The sequence below is a fragment of the Gymnoscopelus microlampas genome, assembly GCF_963454915.1.
Source record: "Gymnoscopelus microlampas genome assembly, chromosome: 18".
Classification (NCBI taxonomy): domain Eukaryota; kingdom Metazoa; phylum Chordata; class Actinopteri; order Myctophiformes; family Myctophidae; genus Gymnoscopelus; species Gymnoscopelus microlampas.
Window position 1 is genome coordinate 10,037,541 of NC_139955.1, and position 18,807 is coordinate 10,056,347.

An 18,807-nucleotide genomic window follows, 5' to 3' on the forward strand; every position below is an offset into this window, starting at 1 on the left:
ATGACGGTCAGAATGGCAAACCGACTTGAACTTCCAGGTTCAAGTGAGGATAGAGGAGCAAGGAAATACCAGGCAGGAGACCTGGGATCCAGTTTCTGCCACATCAGTCCATAGAGTTACATTGGCAAGAGGGCACACTTGTCATGTGACCCTGTCATTATCGTCACTATTTTTCAGTTTGAGAAAATTGCACTCAAACAAACCCTAGCTAATTAACTAAACACACACACACACACACACACACACACACACACACACACACACACACACACACACACACACACACACACACACAGAGATGTTGCAAGATTGCTGCATTTATTTTGGAACTAAGATGCTGTAGTTTTCCATCAGTACCTATTCAAGATGGACATTTATTTCATAAAATGACAATTCTGACAACGTCCCATTTATCTCTATTCTCTGCCATGCCTGGAGGCGGAGAATATGTTTTCTCGCCTGTCTGTGTCCGTCCATTATAACCACTGGGCCGATTGGCGTCAGACTTTGCACGCACACTCCCAGCAGGTGAAGGAGGACACTCTACTCACTTCTAATCATCAAAATTGTTTTCCCCCTGGTTTCCTTGGATCATGATGCAACTCTCCGTATAGGACATGTTCCATTTCCGTGAACCGGATTGTCTGGCATTTAGCATTTTCTCCAACACACGATTGTTGCTGCATTTAGATAATGGATGGAGAAATGGATTGAATGAATGGTTAAACAATGAATGAATGGAGGGAGGGACGGAGGAAGGAGGAAGGGATGAATGGGTGGGAGGAGAGATGGACGATAAATGGATGGAGGGAGGAATGAATGAAGGCTGCAGGGGACCAGGCTAGATGTTGACTCGATGTAGGCCAACCTGTGCTCTGAAGTTGAAAATGCAGTTGCAGGAACAGACATCTGATGGGGAATTGGTGCAGGGCAGTCTACCATTAATTTTCAAAGGAAGCCAGCGACATGAAGATACAAAGATACATCTGACGTTTGTAGCTGCTACAAAAGATACACAGATACAAATTGAAGTTGAGCTCAGCTGTGTTCAACCTCCAGATGCAAAGATACAAAACTACAACTGTAGCTCCGATGACGCAGCGCTTGATGACGTCAACGGCCGTGTTGAGCAACACGGATACAAAGCGACAAGTATGCGGTGTATTTTTTTTATCTTTGTATCTGCCCGTGTGAAGGCAGCATAACACAAATCGGTACACATGATCTCTATAAATTTGTGAGGAAACGTTTCCAAAATGCATAGTGTGGTCACTTCTCGATGCCATCTAGAAGAAGAAGTGCGTCTTGCAGCCTTGCATTTAACACATTGGGTGCCAAAAACGAGAATCTATTTTTCTTTTTTCCGCAAGGGCCGTTCTAACTTAACTTAGGAATGATCCTAGGACCCTTTCAAAGGAATGGACGGATGTGACGTCATTAGGCCTGTAAAAAAAATCTATTTTGTTTTAATTATAAGGTAGTACCTTTTTCACTGGCACTTTGTCTGAAATCAACTTTTCATGGTTTATATTGTTCAGAATTGTTTTAAAATGTTCTAGTATGATTAAAGCAAAGTGATTTGGGGTAGAAAATCGCAATAAAACGCAGAATCGAATATAAATTAATCGCAGAATCGCAATTTTAATCGAATTGGCACTCCAGGAATTGATTTTGAATCGAATCGTGAGGTAAGTGAATCGTGACACCCCTAGACGTCATCCCCAAAAAAACGGACGTGCATCCGCCCCAATAATGGGATCTTGAGAAAAAGGTCCATATCTCCATATCTTTTTACAGTGGTCAAAACAAACCATTTTCGATGGGCGATCACTCTGCAATGGCTGATCGCGGTAGAAATGTTATTGTTCTAGTTGTTAGACACCTTTCGTTTACATCCGGGTCCTCGTTGTGGCTTCTACAGCTCTAAAAAGATCGCCAATAAACGGTAAAAAACGCTGGCACTGGCTCTACCCTGTTTAAAAAAACCTCTGGCACTCAATGTGTTAACTCGGCAGTTTCTGCACCAGTTGTTGTCATTATGTGATTATAACTCTGAAGCACACTCTTGGTTGGAGTCCAAAGCTAATGTGCTATTTCCCCTGCAGTCTTTGCTTTTTGCCATGTCAGTAACAGACCAACTGTCCTTCCCCTCATGTCTCTCAGGGCAACATAATTACCTGTGTGCTGGGAGGAATGACTGCATCATAGACAAGATCAGACGGAAAAACTGCCCAGCTTGTCGCTTCCGCAAGTGTCTGATGGCGGGAATGAACCTGGAAGGTACGAACCAGCCATATACAGTGTGTGTGTGTGTGTGTGTGTGTGTGTGTGTGTGTGTGTGTGTGAGTGTTTTTACATACGTGTGTGTGTGTGTGTGTGTGTGTGTGTGTGTGTATACATATATATATGTGCATATATATATATATTCACATATATATGTGCATATAAATAAATATAAAATGTGTATCTATATAAAATATAATAAATATAACGTCAGATGACAAGTCTTAACCATTTAAGCCCTCTATACTTAATAAAATGGACCTAAGTTGGCACTGTACTTGGTGCGCTTTTTTCCCACTCTACACCAAATCTGCTCGACGAAAATAGCCGATGTACAAGCTCACAATGCATCGCCGTTGCGACAAGTTATGAGCTTGTAGATTTTGATATTTACGGCGAATGTTACCCTCAGAGTAGGGATGCTAGATCTCAAGAGGTTAGATCAGCAGCTGAGGAAGCAGTCTCAATCTTAAATTGTAACTGCCTGATAAACGCAGACACCCTGTAAAGGTCGATTGTTCTCTGTTCTCCTCTTCACTGCAGCTCGTAAAACCAAAAAACTGAACCGCTTAAAGGGCGTCCAGCCGAGCAACCAGACGGAGCTGACCCCTCCCCCTCCTCCCGAGGTTCGGTCCCTGGTCCCCAAGTCCATGCCACAGCTCATCCCCACCATGCTGTCGCTGCTCAAGGCCATCGAGCCGGAGACCATCTACGCCGGCTATGACAGCACCCTGCCCGATACCTCCACCCGTCTCATGACGACCCTCAACCGGCTGGGAGGGCGGCAGGTCATCTCTGCTGTCAAATGGGCCAAGGCTCTGCCAGGTAGAGTTGTCACGATCATGAAATTTGACTTGATTAATTGTCACACAAACAATTGTGATTAACGATTTGATAGTGTTTTTGTCATTGAACATATAGATACAAATTAAAAAGGTATTTGGCTTTTAGGCTTTGTAAACAAAACATCCAGAGGACAGTTATGACAATTAACTTCAACTAGACCATACCCGGTCGGCGCAGCGCATCCGTGGGGGGATATGCGCACATGATCTGGCAACCCGGGAGGCAGTTCGTCCCATAGCTGGGCAGGCCCGTAACCATGGCGACATTGTTTGACACATTAACGCTAATTAGGAGCTGAGATCTGATGAAATTGAAAAACGGGCTTCACAGTTGCGTTCAGATGGTAATGGTCAATGGCTGTGTGCAAAATCAGAGCAATTGCTCCAGCCACTGAGGAGAACCGGATAGCTTCACGTACTCACGTACTCACCACTACAGACAGAGGTTACTAGAATTATAGTAGGATATACAAAGAAATGACTGACATATTAAATAACTTAATAACCAAATAACCATGCACTCGCACAAATGCAACGTTACCGGGCACATTTTTGGGGGCAGCCTGGATACCTGCTTAGGCAGAGAAGTTCAGAAAATGCTGACAGAGACAGCCCGCAACTGATGATGGGAGAAATCAGGAACGAAAACAAACAAAACCTCACCGCTCATGGTAGTTGCCCAACCGGGCAGGTCTAGACAGGTTTCACTTGCCTGCTGGTTTTTTTTAGTTGCCCCTTAATGTCGGACCATGCAGTTAAAATTCATTCTATTTTAGTGCTCAAAAGAATGTGGTTGTTACTGAATTCTGTCTTGTTTGTTTCACTGGTGAAGTTGGGCTCATAATTAATTTGTACTGGCATGAAAACAATGAACACTCTCTTGTGACTGTATGTGTGTAGAGGACCACTGTCTGGCTGCTCGTATGAGGTCTTGGTGACAGAAGTAATCAGTTCAAATTGGCAGTTTCATCAAAACTAGAGACAAACATGTTCTCGTTTTGCTATGTAGGAGACAAGCCAAAACCCTAGGATTACATCGGGAAGCGGAACAGAAGTACACATATGATATAGGATGTTGCTATTGTTGTCAGTTTGAAAGTGTATGTATGTTGCTGTGCGTTAGGCTTTAGGAACCTGCACCTGGATGACCAGATGACTTTGCTGCAATGTTCCTGGCTCTTCCTCATGTCCTTCGGCCTGGGCTGGAGGTCGTACCAGCAGTGTAACGGCAACATGCTCTGCTTCGCTCCAGATCTTGTCATCAACGAGTATGTTGTGCACTCATTTACGGACCAGAACTCAAAGATCATTGTTTCAATATGAATATATCATGTCACGGTTATTGTGGCCAAAATAATTGCAACTATCAAAACATGTAAAACTCTTAAAATGCCACTTTTGTTAACCACTTGCACCCCAGCTTTCATATTCTGGGGGGAACATTTGCCAAAAATAGGGGCTAATATCGTCCCATCCCTATTTTATTGTGTCTAACAAAGAGTCACAATGTTTGTAAGTGGCAAATGTTATTATCTCCGCCAGTCCGGAAGGCCGGGAGGCGGAGATTGTGTTTTAGCCCCTGTGTCTGTGAGTGACCGTGTGAGTCTGTTTTGGCCTATGCTGCAACTCTTGAACAGCGGGCACACCCATTTCCACCTAACTACATTGTCTGCCATTTTGCATTTTCTGCACAACACATTTTGTTATCTCTGAATTCATGTGATAAACATGTACCATTCGTATTTTTCATATTCCATTGCAATTGCCTATAATTGGTTTACAAGGTTAGCAGGAGAGGCCTATCTTACAAAAAAATGTCAAATCATAAATGCATTATCCGATCAACCCCAAATTTCACATATTGAAGGGCCTCAAACAACTTTTTCACTTAGACCTACAGTATTAGGGGGGTGCCACAAAGGCTACAAATGTTATTATTTTGTTGGAGAAACACAAAATTTGGCACCCACAACTTTCACAGCTTTGGGTAGGCAACCAACCCTGCCTGGTAGATATATGCGCTCTGCGGAGTGCCCCTTTCTAGTTTGTCTTGGTTTTTGTCTTGTCTCATAGACTAGAAGATTCCCCTTTTAAGCGGTGTTGTAATATGCAGTGGATAGAACCACAATCACAGTTTAGGCATTTCACTGTACAAATCACTATTACATTTACAGCTCTAGGTTTATATAATATGATAACTATACAGTTAACTAAACACCAATAGGATTTTTTGAGAAATGACTGAAAACTAGTGTGTGTGTGTGTATATATATATATATACATATATGTATATATATATATACACACACACACACACACACACACACACACACACACACATCTTCAAAATAGAATATATGGGAATAGTTACCATACATTAAGTAAATAAATAAGTTGTGTGCTTTGAATAACTTTGTGGTTTGTGCCATGTTTGTACCAGAGACCGCATGAAGTTGCCCTACATGTCTGACCAGTGTAACCAGATGCTGAAGATCTCCAGCGAGTTCGTCCGACTGCAGGTTTCCCACGACGAATACCTTTGTATGAAGGTGTTGTTGCTGCTCAGCACAGGTCTGTCTGTCAACCTCACCCATCTACCCTCCATCTTCTACTTAAACATCTACTGCACCTCACCCTCCACTACACAACCATCAATCCTGCTTTAACTTGCCAGCACAGAACTAGAAAGAACTATATAAAACAGGCATTGCTATTCAAGTCAGCATTCCAGGATGGTCAAGGGGCGGCCATTTTGAAGAATTACACTGGTCTAGCTTCTGCATAAACCATTACTACTGAACTGAATTATTACTCCTGAACTCATGTCACCACTACCGTAGTAATTGTTTTTGCAAGCAGACACTGTCCTCTAAGTTAAATACAGCAAAATTCAAAGAGACTTATCTAAGAGTTTAAGTCGCAGAGTTTTTGTGATTACTAACGTTTTTTCTTCTTAGTTAAGCTCAGTCCATTCTGTTCTGTATCTAAATATAGTGAACATCACACAAACTATACTTCTGCTCTAATGGGAGGTCAAGCTACACACGTCATTATAGAGTAAGACTTGGAACGTATTAGTTATGTAAAACTGAGCTGTTTGATTTGTCGCTGTTACTAAAACTAACCACAGAACTGAACATGGTTCATGACACGATTGCTTTGGTACCGTGGCTATTTCATAATTGCCATTTAATGGTGTACTAGCTGAATTAGCCTGGCAGACAGTGTAACATCCGTTCTATCCAATTCCAGTTCTATGCTCTGACCCCCTTCTAAACACTCTCTCTCTCTGCTCATTATTGATTCCTGTACCGAAACCCATTTACTCTAACCCTGTGCAAACAGGCATTTAGATTTTTAGTCACGTCACTTTTCACTTTCACAGAGTGTGACTCATTGGATGCTAACTCAGAGTTTCTCTTTCATTTCAGTGCCAAAGGACGGGCTGAAGAGCCAGGCGGTGTTTGATGAGATCAGGATGTCCTACATCAAAGAGCTGGGCAAAGCCATCGTGAAGCGAGAGGAGAACTCCAGTCAGAACTGGCAGCGCTTCTACCAACTCACCAAGCTGCTGGACTCCATGCACGAGGTATGGTATTACTGTGTCTTAACGAATACACCCCCTCTTCCTCAACGAGGAGTCATGTACTTGTTTTGCTGTGATTTCGGTAATTGATCATCGTGATTTTTACAAGCCGCTTGGAACATCGTATCTTCTCAGTCGTGATGGCACAGCTGGGAAGATCCCACACTCCACCTGGTCCACCCAGTCACCTTCAACCAACTGTTTGAATTAGAGATGGTCCGATCGATCGGCCATGGATCAGCCCGATATGAATGTAAAGCATGTGATCGGGACATTCCGATCACGGGTTAATTCACCGATCCGATCGCCATTGTATTGAGTATTCTCTCTCGGTAAAACACTGTCGTATGGAGAAGTATACTCTCTGTAACGCACTGTATCTATCAAGCTACAGCTCCTAACTCCCTCCTCCACACACACACACACACACACACACACACACACACACACAGTGCCACCGTAGAGGGAGGGAGACGGAGGAGAGGAGAAGTAGCACTGGTCTCAAAGTGAAGTTATTAACGTTGTAAAACGTCTTGGATAGACCACTGGAATAATAACTGATCATCATCTCAAATATAGGTCTACTACTACTAACCTTTGTTGCTGTTGTCATCTCAAATTGACCAGCTAAACTGAAGTGTTCTCCAACGTCCTTGGATTAGATCAGAGTGATCTCTCGTGCATGCGTTTTAAACACAAATGCTCACATTATTACCAGTCAGCTGTAACACTACTAGTAGGTTAACGATGGCTTGTTGAGCCCGTAAGTGCATTTGACCACATGGGCAAGGAACATCACTAATTAATGGCAGCTGTGAACGTTTGTGTCTCTTTGTGTTTTGTGTATAATATCCAACTGAGTGTTTTCTGTAGCGTAGATATCAAATAATTCCCTGTAGAGCAGGGGTTTTCAACAGGGGGTCCAGGACCCCTAGGGGGTCCTCAGAGGTACTACAGGGGGGTCTCCAAATCTTTGTGTGATAGGACCTTTTTCTTTTATTTACATTAACCACATGAACCCTAATATGAAATATCCCTATATTCTTAGGGGAACTTTAAAAGAGGTAGAGTGTAGAGGGGAAAAGAGCAGACCAAGTACATAGCCTCGGGTCAACTTTACTGAGTTTTAAATGTCTGATAAATACACTGATCACAGTGATGTCAAGCAAGTCTATGAAGCTATCTATGATAAAAAGAAATCAATAATAAAAAAATAGAAATTTCCTCCCACATGATCGGATCGGTGATCGGTATCGGACAATCAGACTAAGGTGATCGGGGATCGGACCCCAAAAACTTGATCGGACCATCTCTAGTTTGAATCCCATCCCTTGGAAGAGTTGGTCCTTGTTGTTGATAGATTTGATAGCATAAATATTAAATAACTAGCACTTGTATGTAAAATGTGCTGTTCCTAACTGTGAGGAAGCACATTAATCTTTACATGGCTTTCAAGATGATGTTGGGATGCCTAGTAAATGGTTGAAGTTTATTTCCAGCCAATGCTAAATATCAATTGGCTGTCCCAGTCTGGCAGCCAATCAGAGCTGTGTATATGTAAAAACAAAAGTGCTATAGTCTAAATATGATTTCCATGGCAACCCACCAAAACAGCTTGTTTTCTCCATGGGCAGAAAGAGAGGCTGTGAAATCATTCAATAGATTTTGAATAAGCTTTCTTGACATGTTTTATACACTAGTGAATGAGTGTAATTAGGAGTGTAATTTGTAAATTACAGCTGCTGAATGACCAATTTGTCAATGGTCATTCAGCAGCTTTTACAGTCGACCCCTATAAAGTTCTGATACATGGTTGAGTGATGCTGATGATGGTGGTGGTGCTGTGTCTCCAGATGGTTGGCGGTCTGCTCAACTTCTGCTTCTACACCTTTGTGAATAAATCCCTGAGCGTGGAGTTCCCAGAGATGCTAGCAGAGATCATCAGCAACCAGTTACCAAAATTCAAAGCCGGGAGCGTCAAGCCGCTTCTCTTCCACCAGAGATGACTGTGTGTCCGCTACCACCACCCACCTACCCCTCCCTCTCTGAGATACAATGCCTTAAAAGCCCACCACGCCCACCTCATCATCCCCAGAGACACGGACGGACAGAGAAGGAACCGTTAGTGGACAGAACCCGGAGAGACGGAGATGCTCTGAGGAGAGAGACTGAGGGAGTGACGGATGTTTCGGGAGCGAGTATGCAACTTGTGGGGGTTCACGGGGCGAGAGAGAGTGAGAGACTTTTATGTAGTGAGGGGAGAACGAACGCAGAGATTTTAGTTTTGTCGAGCGGTCTGAGATACAGTATATAATAACAAGTAGGATTGTTATTTTGTTTTGTAAGATTATGATATGAGATAATCACGGAGTGAAATAGGCTAACCATTCATGTCATCTCAGGTTTCTTATCCTTGAAAAACAACACAGTATCCGCAGTAGATAAGACAGATATCTATGTACAGGTATGATAATATTTTCTACATTTTTCAAATTATGTCACACTTTATACAGTTTGTCCAAGTCCTCGTTACATGAGAAGATAACGAAGTAGAACTCCTGCTATTAAATAAACAGGCTTGTAGACTAGTTTTTAGGGATACACAAACAGGAACAGCGTGTTTTAACAGTCACAGGAAAGCGATATCCTCGTTTTCCAAACGGTCATTTCAAAAGCTTAACGTTATCGCTTCAATATGGTTGGGACATAACATGGAATTCTGTTGGATAATTACTTTTGTTTTGTTTTTATGATGATGTGTACAACTCACACAAGCTAACCTCTTCCAGGTTTACACGTCTGTTATAAAAGGGAAACGGAGACGATGTGCCTTTTTAGCTGTTCAGTTTCTACCTGTGTGAGAGTCCCTTCATCCATTCACCACAGTCTACCCTCATCATACCTGATTGTATTTTGAAAGACATGCAGTTTCATATATTTCCCCCTCTCTCTCAGTGGCAATGTTAAGCCTGATTTATGCTTCCGGGATGAAAACAAAAGGAAACATTTTCCACTGAAATAAGTGTCTACACTTTTTTCCGTTGAAACTACTTTAATCTACTGAAGTGGCAGCTTTGTCATCCTCAGCATTTATACCACAACAGAAAAGAAGCGACCCTTAAACAGGAATAGGAATGAATATCCAAACTTCCTGCCGTGATCTCCCTCCCTCCGGCACACGTTTGAGCACTTAACACCCCTTACTTAAAGGCTTTAAAAAGACTGTGAAGGAAGGCTTTCTGAGAGGCTGGACTGATCTCTGTACAGAGGAATATGGAAGGATGATGGAGTATTGTTTGTCTGTATGTCAAGCCCCCCCCCCCCCCCCCCCCCCAAATTGTGTGATGTGACTGGAATGTAAGAGAAATCTGCGTCAGCCAATCAGATTATAGAGGGCATGTTCTATGTTGGGTTTTTTTTTGTACTAGATCGTACATATGTCATGTTCCAGGCGGCTGGGTTTTTTTTGTTTAGTTTTTCTTAGGGAGCTACTAAGTCGTGATAAGAAATTAGAAACTCCACATGCAGTCCCAATTCTTCCAAACATGATCCCCACTGGAGTCCTTATAAACATGTTTTTATAAACCACTTGAACCCTTGAGTCCCTATTTGAGGGCAAACAATCTGCAAAAATGGCCAATCTACAAGCTCACAACGCAAAGCATTGTGAGCTTGTATACTGGCTATTTTCACAGAGGACATTTAGAGTAGAGTGGAGGAGGAGGCCTAGTATAGAGCCCTGGGGACTCTGGTCAACTAAGTATATTGGGTTTAAGTGATTAAGGACCACCAGTGGCAAGCATGTAATCTGGTAAAACCTCACACAGCTGTTGAGAACCTCAGACCTACCAATCAGTCCCCCTGCACCTCTCTAGAGACCTTTTTAGGCACCTTGTGATAATGTTAGTGCTTCTTATTGTGTGTATGATGTGTGCGCGCACGCGTGTTAGCCGCATATATCTGCAGCAGGCGTGTGTGTTAATACATAGACAAACCCCAATGTTTGAAAGCACGCGGTCTAGTATGTGACTCCACCTTGCGCGCTCAGCTCACAGCAGGCAGATTCCATCCTACATTCTCTGGGAACCATTTCAGTGCCAAACTCTTGTTTTCTGCCTGTTTTAAATCATTTTGATAAGTCAGTGTTTATACCGTATCAGAGGAGAAACATGTATCCCAACAGTAAAGCTTGTGAAAGTAAACTTGTTTTTAAATAGGATTTATTTAACACTCACTACACAAACAAAATGATCACAACAAAGATCAATTTATTTCAGCTTTATGTTCTACTGCAAGAGATTCACTCGTTAATTGTATAATTATATGGCATAACATAGGTCTATCAGTAACTCATTGTTTTGTTATGAAAGTAAATGGGAGTTTGAAATGTGTTGATATTGTCATTTATTTTACTTTTGTCATTTTAGCACCATTTGGGTTTGTCTGCTTAGTTTGTCATGGCTGTCTTTAATACCCCTGTTATTATATGTTTTTGTGTTTGAAAGCACAAAATGATCCAGGTTTCACTCTAATGAATGTGAATCTTAAAGCCGAAATTGTTCTAAAGAAAAGGAAAAACCTGTGCTTAACAAAAAAAGCGTGAAAGGTGGCACGCTGTCCATGTTTTAGATGATTGGATATCAAGAGTCTTTGGGTACGCTAGAAAAGCGATATATAATTTGAGTTATTATTAAGAGTAATTTTGAAAACTGCATTTTATGTTCATAGAGAACATATTCGAGTAGTACAGTACATGTCGTCATTCTCACACAACCATAGATACAGTACTCTTATGCCAACATCAAATGTGAAGCTACTGGAGTGATACTCATTACTTAATAACTCCCATGCTCAGGTCACCATTGGTTGAAGTTTGATGAAGTGTTTGTGGTCACCCATGTTCACTGGTAGACTGTAAAAGTAAAACAAAACACAAAATGTTTTTAGTTTGGATTCCCCACATGGTGTGCTTGTGTGTTGTATGTTATTTTAAGACTGATCAGGTAAGTTTTCCTGGTGTGTATGTGGCTGCCATGCCGATTACCTAATGTATGCTCCAAAATAGCCATTCTACAAGCTCACAACGTTCACATTGTGAGCCTATAGATGGGCTATTTTCTGTGCGATACCGTCGTGCGACGAAGTATAAATCAGGCTTATGTCATCACAAGTGTCATCCTCCCAGCCGTTGTTCACTCCTCCCCATGTCCCAAAATGAACGATTGTGTTTTCCTTTTGGGTGATTCAATAGAGATAGTTGTGAAAACCATCCTTTTTAAACTGCAGAACGGTTACTTTCACATCCAGTGCGTCTTCACATCTCTGCTGCTGCTGCTGTTCAGAACCTTTTTTTTTTAACAGATATACAAAAAAACACACACTTGCCTCTCTCCTCAAACGTATAGGCTACGGTCACCTTCCTGTTGTAGACGTTTTATGAGGACAACCGAATATGCAAAGGAAATGCCAGATAAACATACTATTTCATTATTGCATGAAAAGACATTTAACTGCTTCCTTTGATGTATTGTTCTTACTTTCAAATATAAGCTATTCACACAGAGGAGTTTTAACACTTATCCTTTATCTCTGCAGGCCAGATTTTCAGGAAAAGATGTACGCTTGTATCAGTAAACTATTCAGGCAGACTGCACACAATGGAAAGCCTATTTGAAGTTTGAATACAAGGTGACCAAAGCAAATAACAGTCAAACTTTCAGCATATTTCAACATAAGAACTCTAGCTCTTAGAGGACAAGTGTACAGCACTTTGTTTTTTAACACATTTTGTATTCTATCTTGACGGCTTTGGTCAAATTGTGTAATACTGTGAATAGGAAAATAGTACGTTTTTTTGTTTTGTTTTCCACACAAACTGTTTGTGAAAGTAATCAACCAGCTTGAATCTAAAAAAGAACAGAAAAATTTGCACTACCCAAATATTGTTTGAAAATCTATTTTGTATAAAATATATGCAGACATTAACTTTTGAGAAATTAAGGGCGGATCACGTTCACTGGTATATGCTTTCTTTAAAGCTTTGTTTTTGCTTAAAGTTTCAATTATGTACATATAATCCATTGTAAAGAAAATGTGGTGTATTTGTCTCAAAATAATAGTTTTTCTATATCCTCTGTATTATTTCTCCTCTAGTGTGAATTCCTGTTGATCTTTTCCTCCATTGATTAAATGTTGAACTATGTCTTCGTTGTGTGGTACTTCTCAAAACATGGAACTGTATGCGATGTATGACATGATATTAACTTGATTCTGAACAATGGAAACGGTAAGCTTTTAATGGTCACAGCAAGCACTTGTTCATTAAATAAATGAGCTTTTCCATCACAGTGCTTGTTTCATTGACTCAGTCACAATCTACTGACTGAAGGGAGTTGGTGTGAATTCTCAAACCATCTATTTTGAGTTTATCATAGTAATCATAGTCCCTTTTTACCCCGAGGTATTTTGTGTTTGTGTTTTGTATCACGTTCTGAATGATGGATGAGGGGAGTTAAGGGACACTCAAGAGCTATTGGGGAAACTTGCATTTGACTTACATCTCTGTTGGGTTCAAGTTCAAGGTGCAACCTTTGTTGGGGAAGAAATTATTTTGGAGCAATGATACTGTATATTGTATCGTTGAAATGGAGCTGGAGGTGCTCAATAAAATCAAAGGGGAAGGCCTGCAGAGTTCAGATACCTAAGAGGACCTGTACTACTGCAGGCTGTTGTCAGGATTGTTTGTGCCTCTGTGGGGGTCATTGCAAGTGGTATGTTTGTGTCTTTGATTCCATGTGTGTTCTTTGCTCCACCTAATTGTCAATCTCTTGTCATTTTATTTTAGCGTCTTCATCTCATAAGCTCATAACTCATCAACCAGCTCATTCTGACAAGTGTGACCTCACCTTTCTTTCACTGTCCTGTGCTTTATAAACAATATTACATGTCATTACTATTAGTATTACACTAAAACACGTCATACTGTAGTGTTATACTAAATAATGTAATGCTATGCTAATACATTATATATTGTTATAACATTTTAATGTAATAGCAATATATAGTGTTAATTACATTTTTATATTTAATGATTAAAATGACACACACATATGAACGCAATCTTGGAATCCATCAGCTATATACAGTATGTTAAAGGTAGGGTTAGGGTAAGAGAAATAAGTGTTAAATAGCTTTATATTCTGATAGTAATCATTGCTATAGAGAGTGTTTGTTCAGTAACAGGGGTCTCCCATCTCGAAACAGAAAAATGCATTTTTAGGTCTGGACACCAATTTTATCCAATCAAGGATACAGATTAAACAAGTGAAATTGGAATTGATGACACAAAGAAATGAGCAGACCAGGGGCGGTGCTAGGTCTCTACTAGGTTGGGGGCTCAGCCGCCCAGGCAACGGACACATGCGTTTTTTGGGCGGATTTTGGTTCTTTTTTTCCCAGTTTTTGTTGTTTTTATTTCGTTTTTTTGGGGTCAGCAGACAAAATTGGAATTGGAACACAAAACATTAAGCCGATAAATGGGTGCTCTCTCCTGATTGGCTGACATTTTGTCAGTCTATAGCAATGAGTAGGCCTAGCCTACTATTAGAAGTGCTTTAACCTTTTAACGAAAACCTTTTGTTTTAACCAAAAAATATCACTTACCTTACCTTTAGTATCATTTCATTTAAAATGTGTTAATATAGAATGAAAATCAGTTTAATCACTTTGACCCTATTTTATAGAGATTGGCTATTCGAAAATAGACGATCTACAAGCTCACACCGCCATGCCATGCATTGTGAGCTTGTAGATCTGCTATTTTTCTTTTTTTTAATCTTGAAATGTTTTGAATAATTTTGAGAAAAACATTTTACACAAGTCTTCTCTTATGGGGGTCTCTGGCACAACATATTTTCAAAGAGGAGTCCGCTGCCTAATAAAATATAAATATCAATTTGTGGGTCCTTGACATGAAAATGTTTTTAAACCACTGCAGTAGGCTATACATCAGTACATTTACTCAAGTACTGTGCGTAAGTACGATTTTGAGGTATTTTTACTTTACTAGCGTACTTCCAAATTAAGTACTTTTACTTATACTCCACTACATCTCAGAGAAATATTATACTTTAACTCCACAACAATTATTTGAAAAAGAAGTTACTTCGTAGATTTTTATTATTATTACAAAACAAACATTACCCACTTCCGCCCTATATACATTTTGGCCATTTGAAAATATCGATACATGCATGCATGTAGATCTGCTATTTTCAAAAGATTTCAAAAGACATTTTAGACATTTGAAAACTTGTGAAATGTGACATTCTGCATAATGAGTACTTTTACCAATACTTTTGCACTTTTACTTGGGTACATTTTGATTAACAGACTTTTACTTGTAACAAGAGTGTTTCCACATCATTTGCAGTATTGATACTTTTACTCAAGCAAAAAAATGGCAGTACAGTAGCCTACTTTTCCCACCACTGGCTGTAAATGAGTTGAGTTGAAGTCAATCACAGCCGGGTCAATCATCCATCCCCATCAGTTTTTACTGATGATGATTGATTGGAAACACCTGCTGGGGTTAGGTGGCACTCAGCGTGTGGTTCAGATGATCTGAACTCTTTCTCCCCTTTCTTTTCCCCCTTCCTTTTTTATGTTTTATTTTGTAATGGAGACACAAACGCTGAAGTCAGTTTTACTTCATTGTTTCCGTGCATTTGTTCTAGTGTTTCTTGTCTGTAGTGGTCCTGGTGGACCTCATTGTGGCCTCCTGGTGAACTCTCTAGATGTTGACCAGGTCCCTCATGCACGCATCTTCTCCTCCCTGTTCAAAGCCATGTCAGAGCACGGCCAGACCAACTGGACCGCAGATGTAAAAGAGAACATGTTGATGAAACCTGACCACAGATACATAAGATACATGAGAGATGTTCATAAGAAGCTGTCGAGGGAGAGAAGGAGTGTGAACGGGGTGGACAACAACCTCTGCAACACTATCAGGCTGATCAAGCCAAGAGGTGAATGTCTGGACCCAAGCAAAGGTAAGCAGGTGGGGATTCTTCATTCTTCTACGTGTTAAGCCTTTATTACATGGACTTGTGTGAGACGTTAATCACTATCAACCTTTTGTGTTATCCTTTTAGTCTAAATGTCAGAGTCTCTAGCCCTGATACATGACTGACAGTCATGGATGAACTTCAACATAGTGGTTCACTTTCTCCATTTACGGCCCGTACATCCACATAAACGTTCAGATTTCAAATATGAAGTGCTTACCCCCATGACCACAGATGTTACAATCATGTACGGGCCCTCAGAAGTACCCGTATCTTCCGTATTGTTACATAAAAAAATGTATCCGATCGGTGGCCATTTTCTCCGTATTTTCGCCATATGCTTTCAATTACGTGACCCTATTGATTGGAAGCTGTATTGCACTCTAGATAACTATGAGAAAATGGCCACCGATCGGATTAAAATGCTTTTTATTGAACAATACAGAAGATACGGGTACTTCTGAGGGCCCGTACATAATTATAACATCCATGGCCATGAGGACATCACTTTATATTTGAAATCTGAGCGTTTATGTAGATGTACGGACCGTAAATGGAGAAAGTGCAAACACCAGGTTGAAGTTCCTCCATGACGGTCATGACAGACGACCGTCATGTGATCCATGACTAGCTGTACCCAGTCTGTCTGCACCTCGTGCTGTTTACATTTCTGACTAATAAAGTAGGGCTAATCAATCAAGACAACGTATACCCATTAGCATTTATATAACATTGTGTTGCATATTTATGTTTACACTTTTTTTCTCCATGCAACCTGATAAGAGAGGTTTTCAAAGCACCACATTTAGCTGAATGTCTCATCAATGTCTGTTGACTATTGAGAGGTTTTAGACAAGCTTGGAAGAATCCATAGTTGTTGTTTTTTAAGTGACTATGGGTTGTTTCCTCCAAGTGATGCTGCAGCTTGGTGGCTTCATAGATTCGTTTGACAGCAATAGCATCACTGTTGTGCAAATCAATTATTTTTGTTGTTTACACATTATGTTTGATCATGTTAATGTGTTTTCAGACATTTAATTATTTTGGAAAATAAATAATGCAAAAATGTCCTCATTTGGTTTTGTGATGATAAGTAACCCCTCTAGTAGTCTGGGAGGGTTAGCGTCGGAGCTTGGACAGCAGGGGCGCGGCCACTGCGTTGTGATTCAAATCAACAGCCAATGAAGAAAAGGGGGCGGGATCCACATGCAGTGGGTGATGCATCTAAATAGGATCGACGGGAAGCAATTTCCCCTTGAGAAATTTCGGCCGCCATTGTTGTGTACTGCTGTTTGCCTCTCGTCGGACTTTTTAGACGAGTTGCACAGCTCTCAGACCGGTAAGAGGCGTGTCCGCTCAGATTCAGAGCGTGACGTACATCCCGCCCAGAAATACCAGGGCTGTGGCCCAGAAGTTCCTCGCCAGAGCTGGCGAAAACTTCTGGGAACTCAGATTACCCCTCTAGTAACTCAGAGGAGTGAGAACTCCCGATTGATTATGGCGCTTTCTAATTAGATTCAAATCCCTCTGATGTATTGTCATCAATGCATAGTTAGCCTAACACTAGATAATCATTTACAAGCAAAAATATCACTTGGTGGTTTAATTTGAAAAATAAATAAATCCATAGTAATGTTGATCCTCAATGAAATTCTATAAAATGATTATTGGATAGACAAGGTTTTTCTTTTCGTACCTTTTTTATACTGATGTATGTTTTCATCTCCCACAGAGTTGTTTATGGAAGACATCTTCTACAACCTGGATCATTTGAGAGACAATGAGCAGCTTTTGAAATCCATTCTGCTGCTTTCTTTTGACCGACCCCAAGAAGCGCCTCTCTCTGCTGTGTGCTACCTGAAGGTCAAAGAGCAGCAGAAGGATTTGAACCAGTGTATGCTTTGCCCCGGCTTCCACACTACCAACTTCACTGTAAGTGGAAACGGACGTCGCAGGGGGAACTGGGTGGAGGTTGATATAAGCACGTTTCTCCTCCCTCTCTTGAGCTTTCAGAGGAAGAACCTGCATCTGCTCATCAAGCTGAGCTGTGCAGGGGACAGAGGGACCGTCGGGGACAAGAACAAAACTCCAACAGAACCCGCTCTGCGGTCTCCATCTCTCCTACTCTATCTCAATGACCCCAGCAAGCAAGCCCATCAGTGGTCGCCTGGGCCTGTGAAAGCAGCTCAGCGGCTTGTTACTTCAGTGAACCAACTTGACCGGGAGGTGGAGTTCGATCCCAAACGAAGGATTGGTGGCAGGAGAAGACGGAGGGAATCTCCAAAGAGCAAAAGAGGCGAGCAGAGCCTGGAGACTCAGCTACCGGACCTTCGTCCCAGCTCTGAGTTCAAAACAAACGACTGTTCCTTGTATGACTTCAGAGTGAGATTCAGTCAGCTCAAACTAGACCACTGGATCGTTTTCCCCCCCAAGTATAATCCCAGGTACTGCAGGGGCCAGTGTCCGAGTCCAATGGGCTCCATCTACGGATCCCCTGTCCATACCATGGTACAGAACATCATCTATGAGAAACTGGACTCCTCTGTGCCGAGACCCTCGTGCGTCCCCTCCCATTACAGACCACTAAGTGTCATGATATTCGAAAAGGATGGATCCTACGTCTTTAAGGATTTAAGAGATATGGTGGCCACCAGGTGCACTTGTCGCTAAGTCCACTTCTACCATATATTTGTATTTGAAAAAGTACAAGCTGGACAGCGTGTCAACCTTAAACCCTTCTTAGCAGTGAACATGGATGAATTCACTTTATTCTGGTAAATGCCTAGATGTTAACCATCACATAACCTGCCTAGGCTCAATGACGTCGGTCAGGAGTTGTAAAACCAGTATTTAGATGTACAGCACCAGTTGAGTTTACTTAAACAAGCGTATGTTGATGTGAACTGTTTTATACCAATGAAAATGAAGAAATTAGTAATTTATTTTTCTTTGATTTGTTTTCTTCTATTATTTAAGTAATAGGTGGGGGTGTTTGTTTAACAGAGAATTTGATGCACTTGACGAAGAA

The 18,807-nt window shown here is 41.1% G+C and overlaps 2 protein-coding genes across 2 annotated transcripts in view; both read left to right on the plus strand.

Moving 5' to 3' along the window:
• The window catches only part of nr3c1 (nuclear receptor subfamily 3, group C, member 1 (glucocorticoid receptor)), a 30,700-nt gene extending 17,641 nt beyond the window's left edge, over nt 1-13,059 (plus strand). The window contains exons 4-9 of the mRNA XM_084085701.1: nt 2,164-2,280; nt 2,827-3,108; nt 4,252-4,396; nt 5,569-5,699; nt 6,560-6,717; nt 8,568-13,059. Coding sequence (XP_083941827.1) covers nt 2,164-2,280; nt 2,827-3,108; nt 4,252-4,396; nt 5,569-5,699; nt 6,560-6,717; nt 8,568-8,720 — 986 coding nt within the window. The 3' untranslated portion in view covers nt 8,721-13,059. The remainder of the gene's footprint in view (nt 1-2,163; nt 2,281-2,826; nt 3,109-4,251; nt 4,397-5,568; nt 5,700-6,559; nt 6,718-8,567) is intronic.
• A 2,500-nt stretch (nt 13,060-15,559) lies between these two features.
• gdf9 (growth differentiation factor 9) lies at nt 15,560-18,449 on the plus strand (the record flags this gene model as incomplete). Its single annotated transcript, XM_084041656.1, has 2 exons — nt 15,560-15,764; nt 17,512-18,449. The coding sequence occupies 2 exons, from the start codon at nt 15,560-15,562 to the stop codon at nt 18,447-18,449; spliced, it is 1,143 nt and encodes a 380-aa protein (XP_083897782.1).
• Nucleotides 18,450-18,807: the final 358 nt, after the last annotated feature.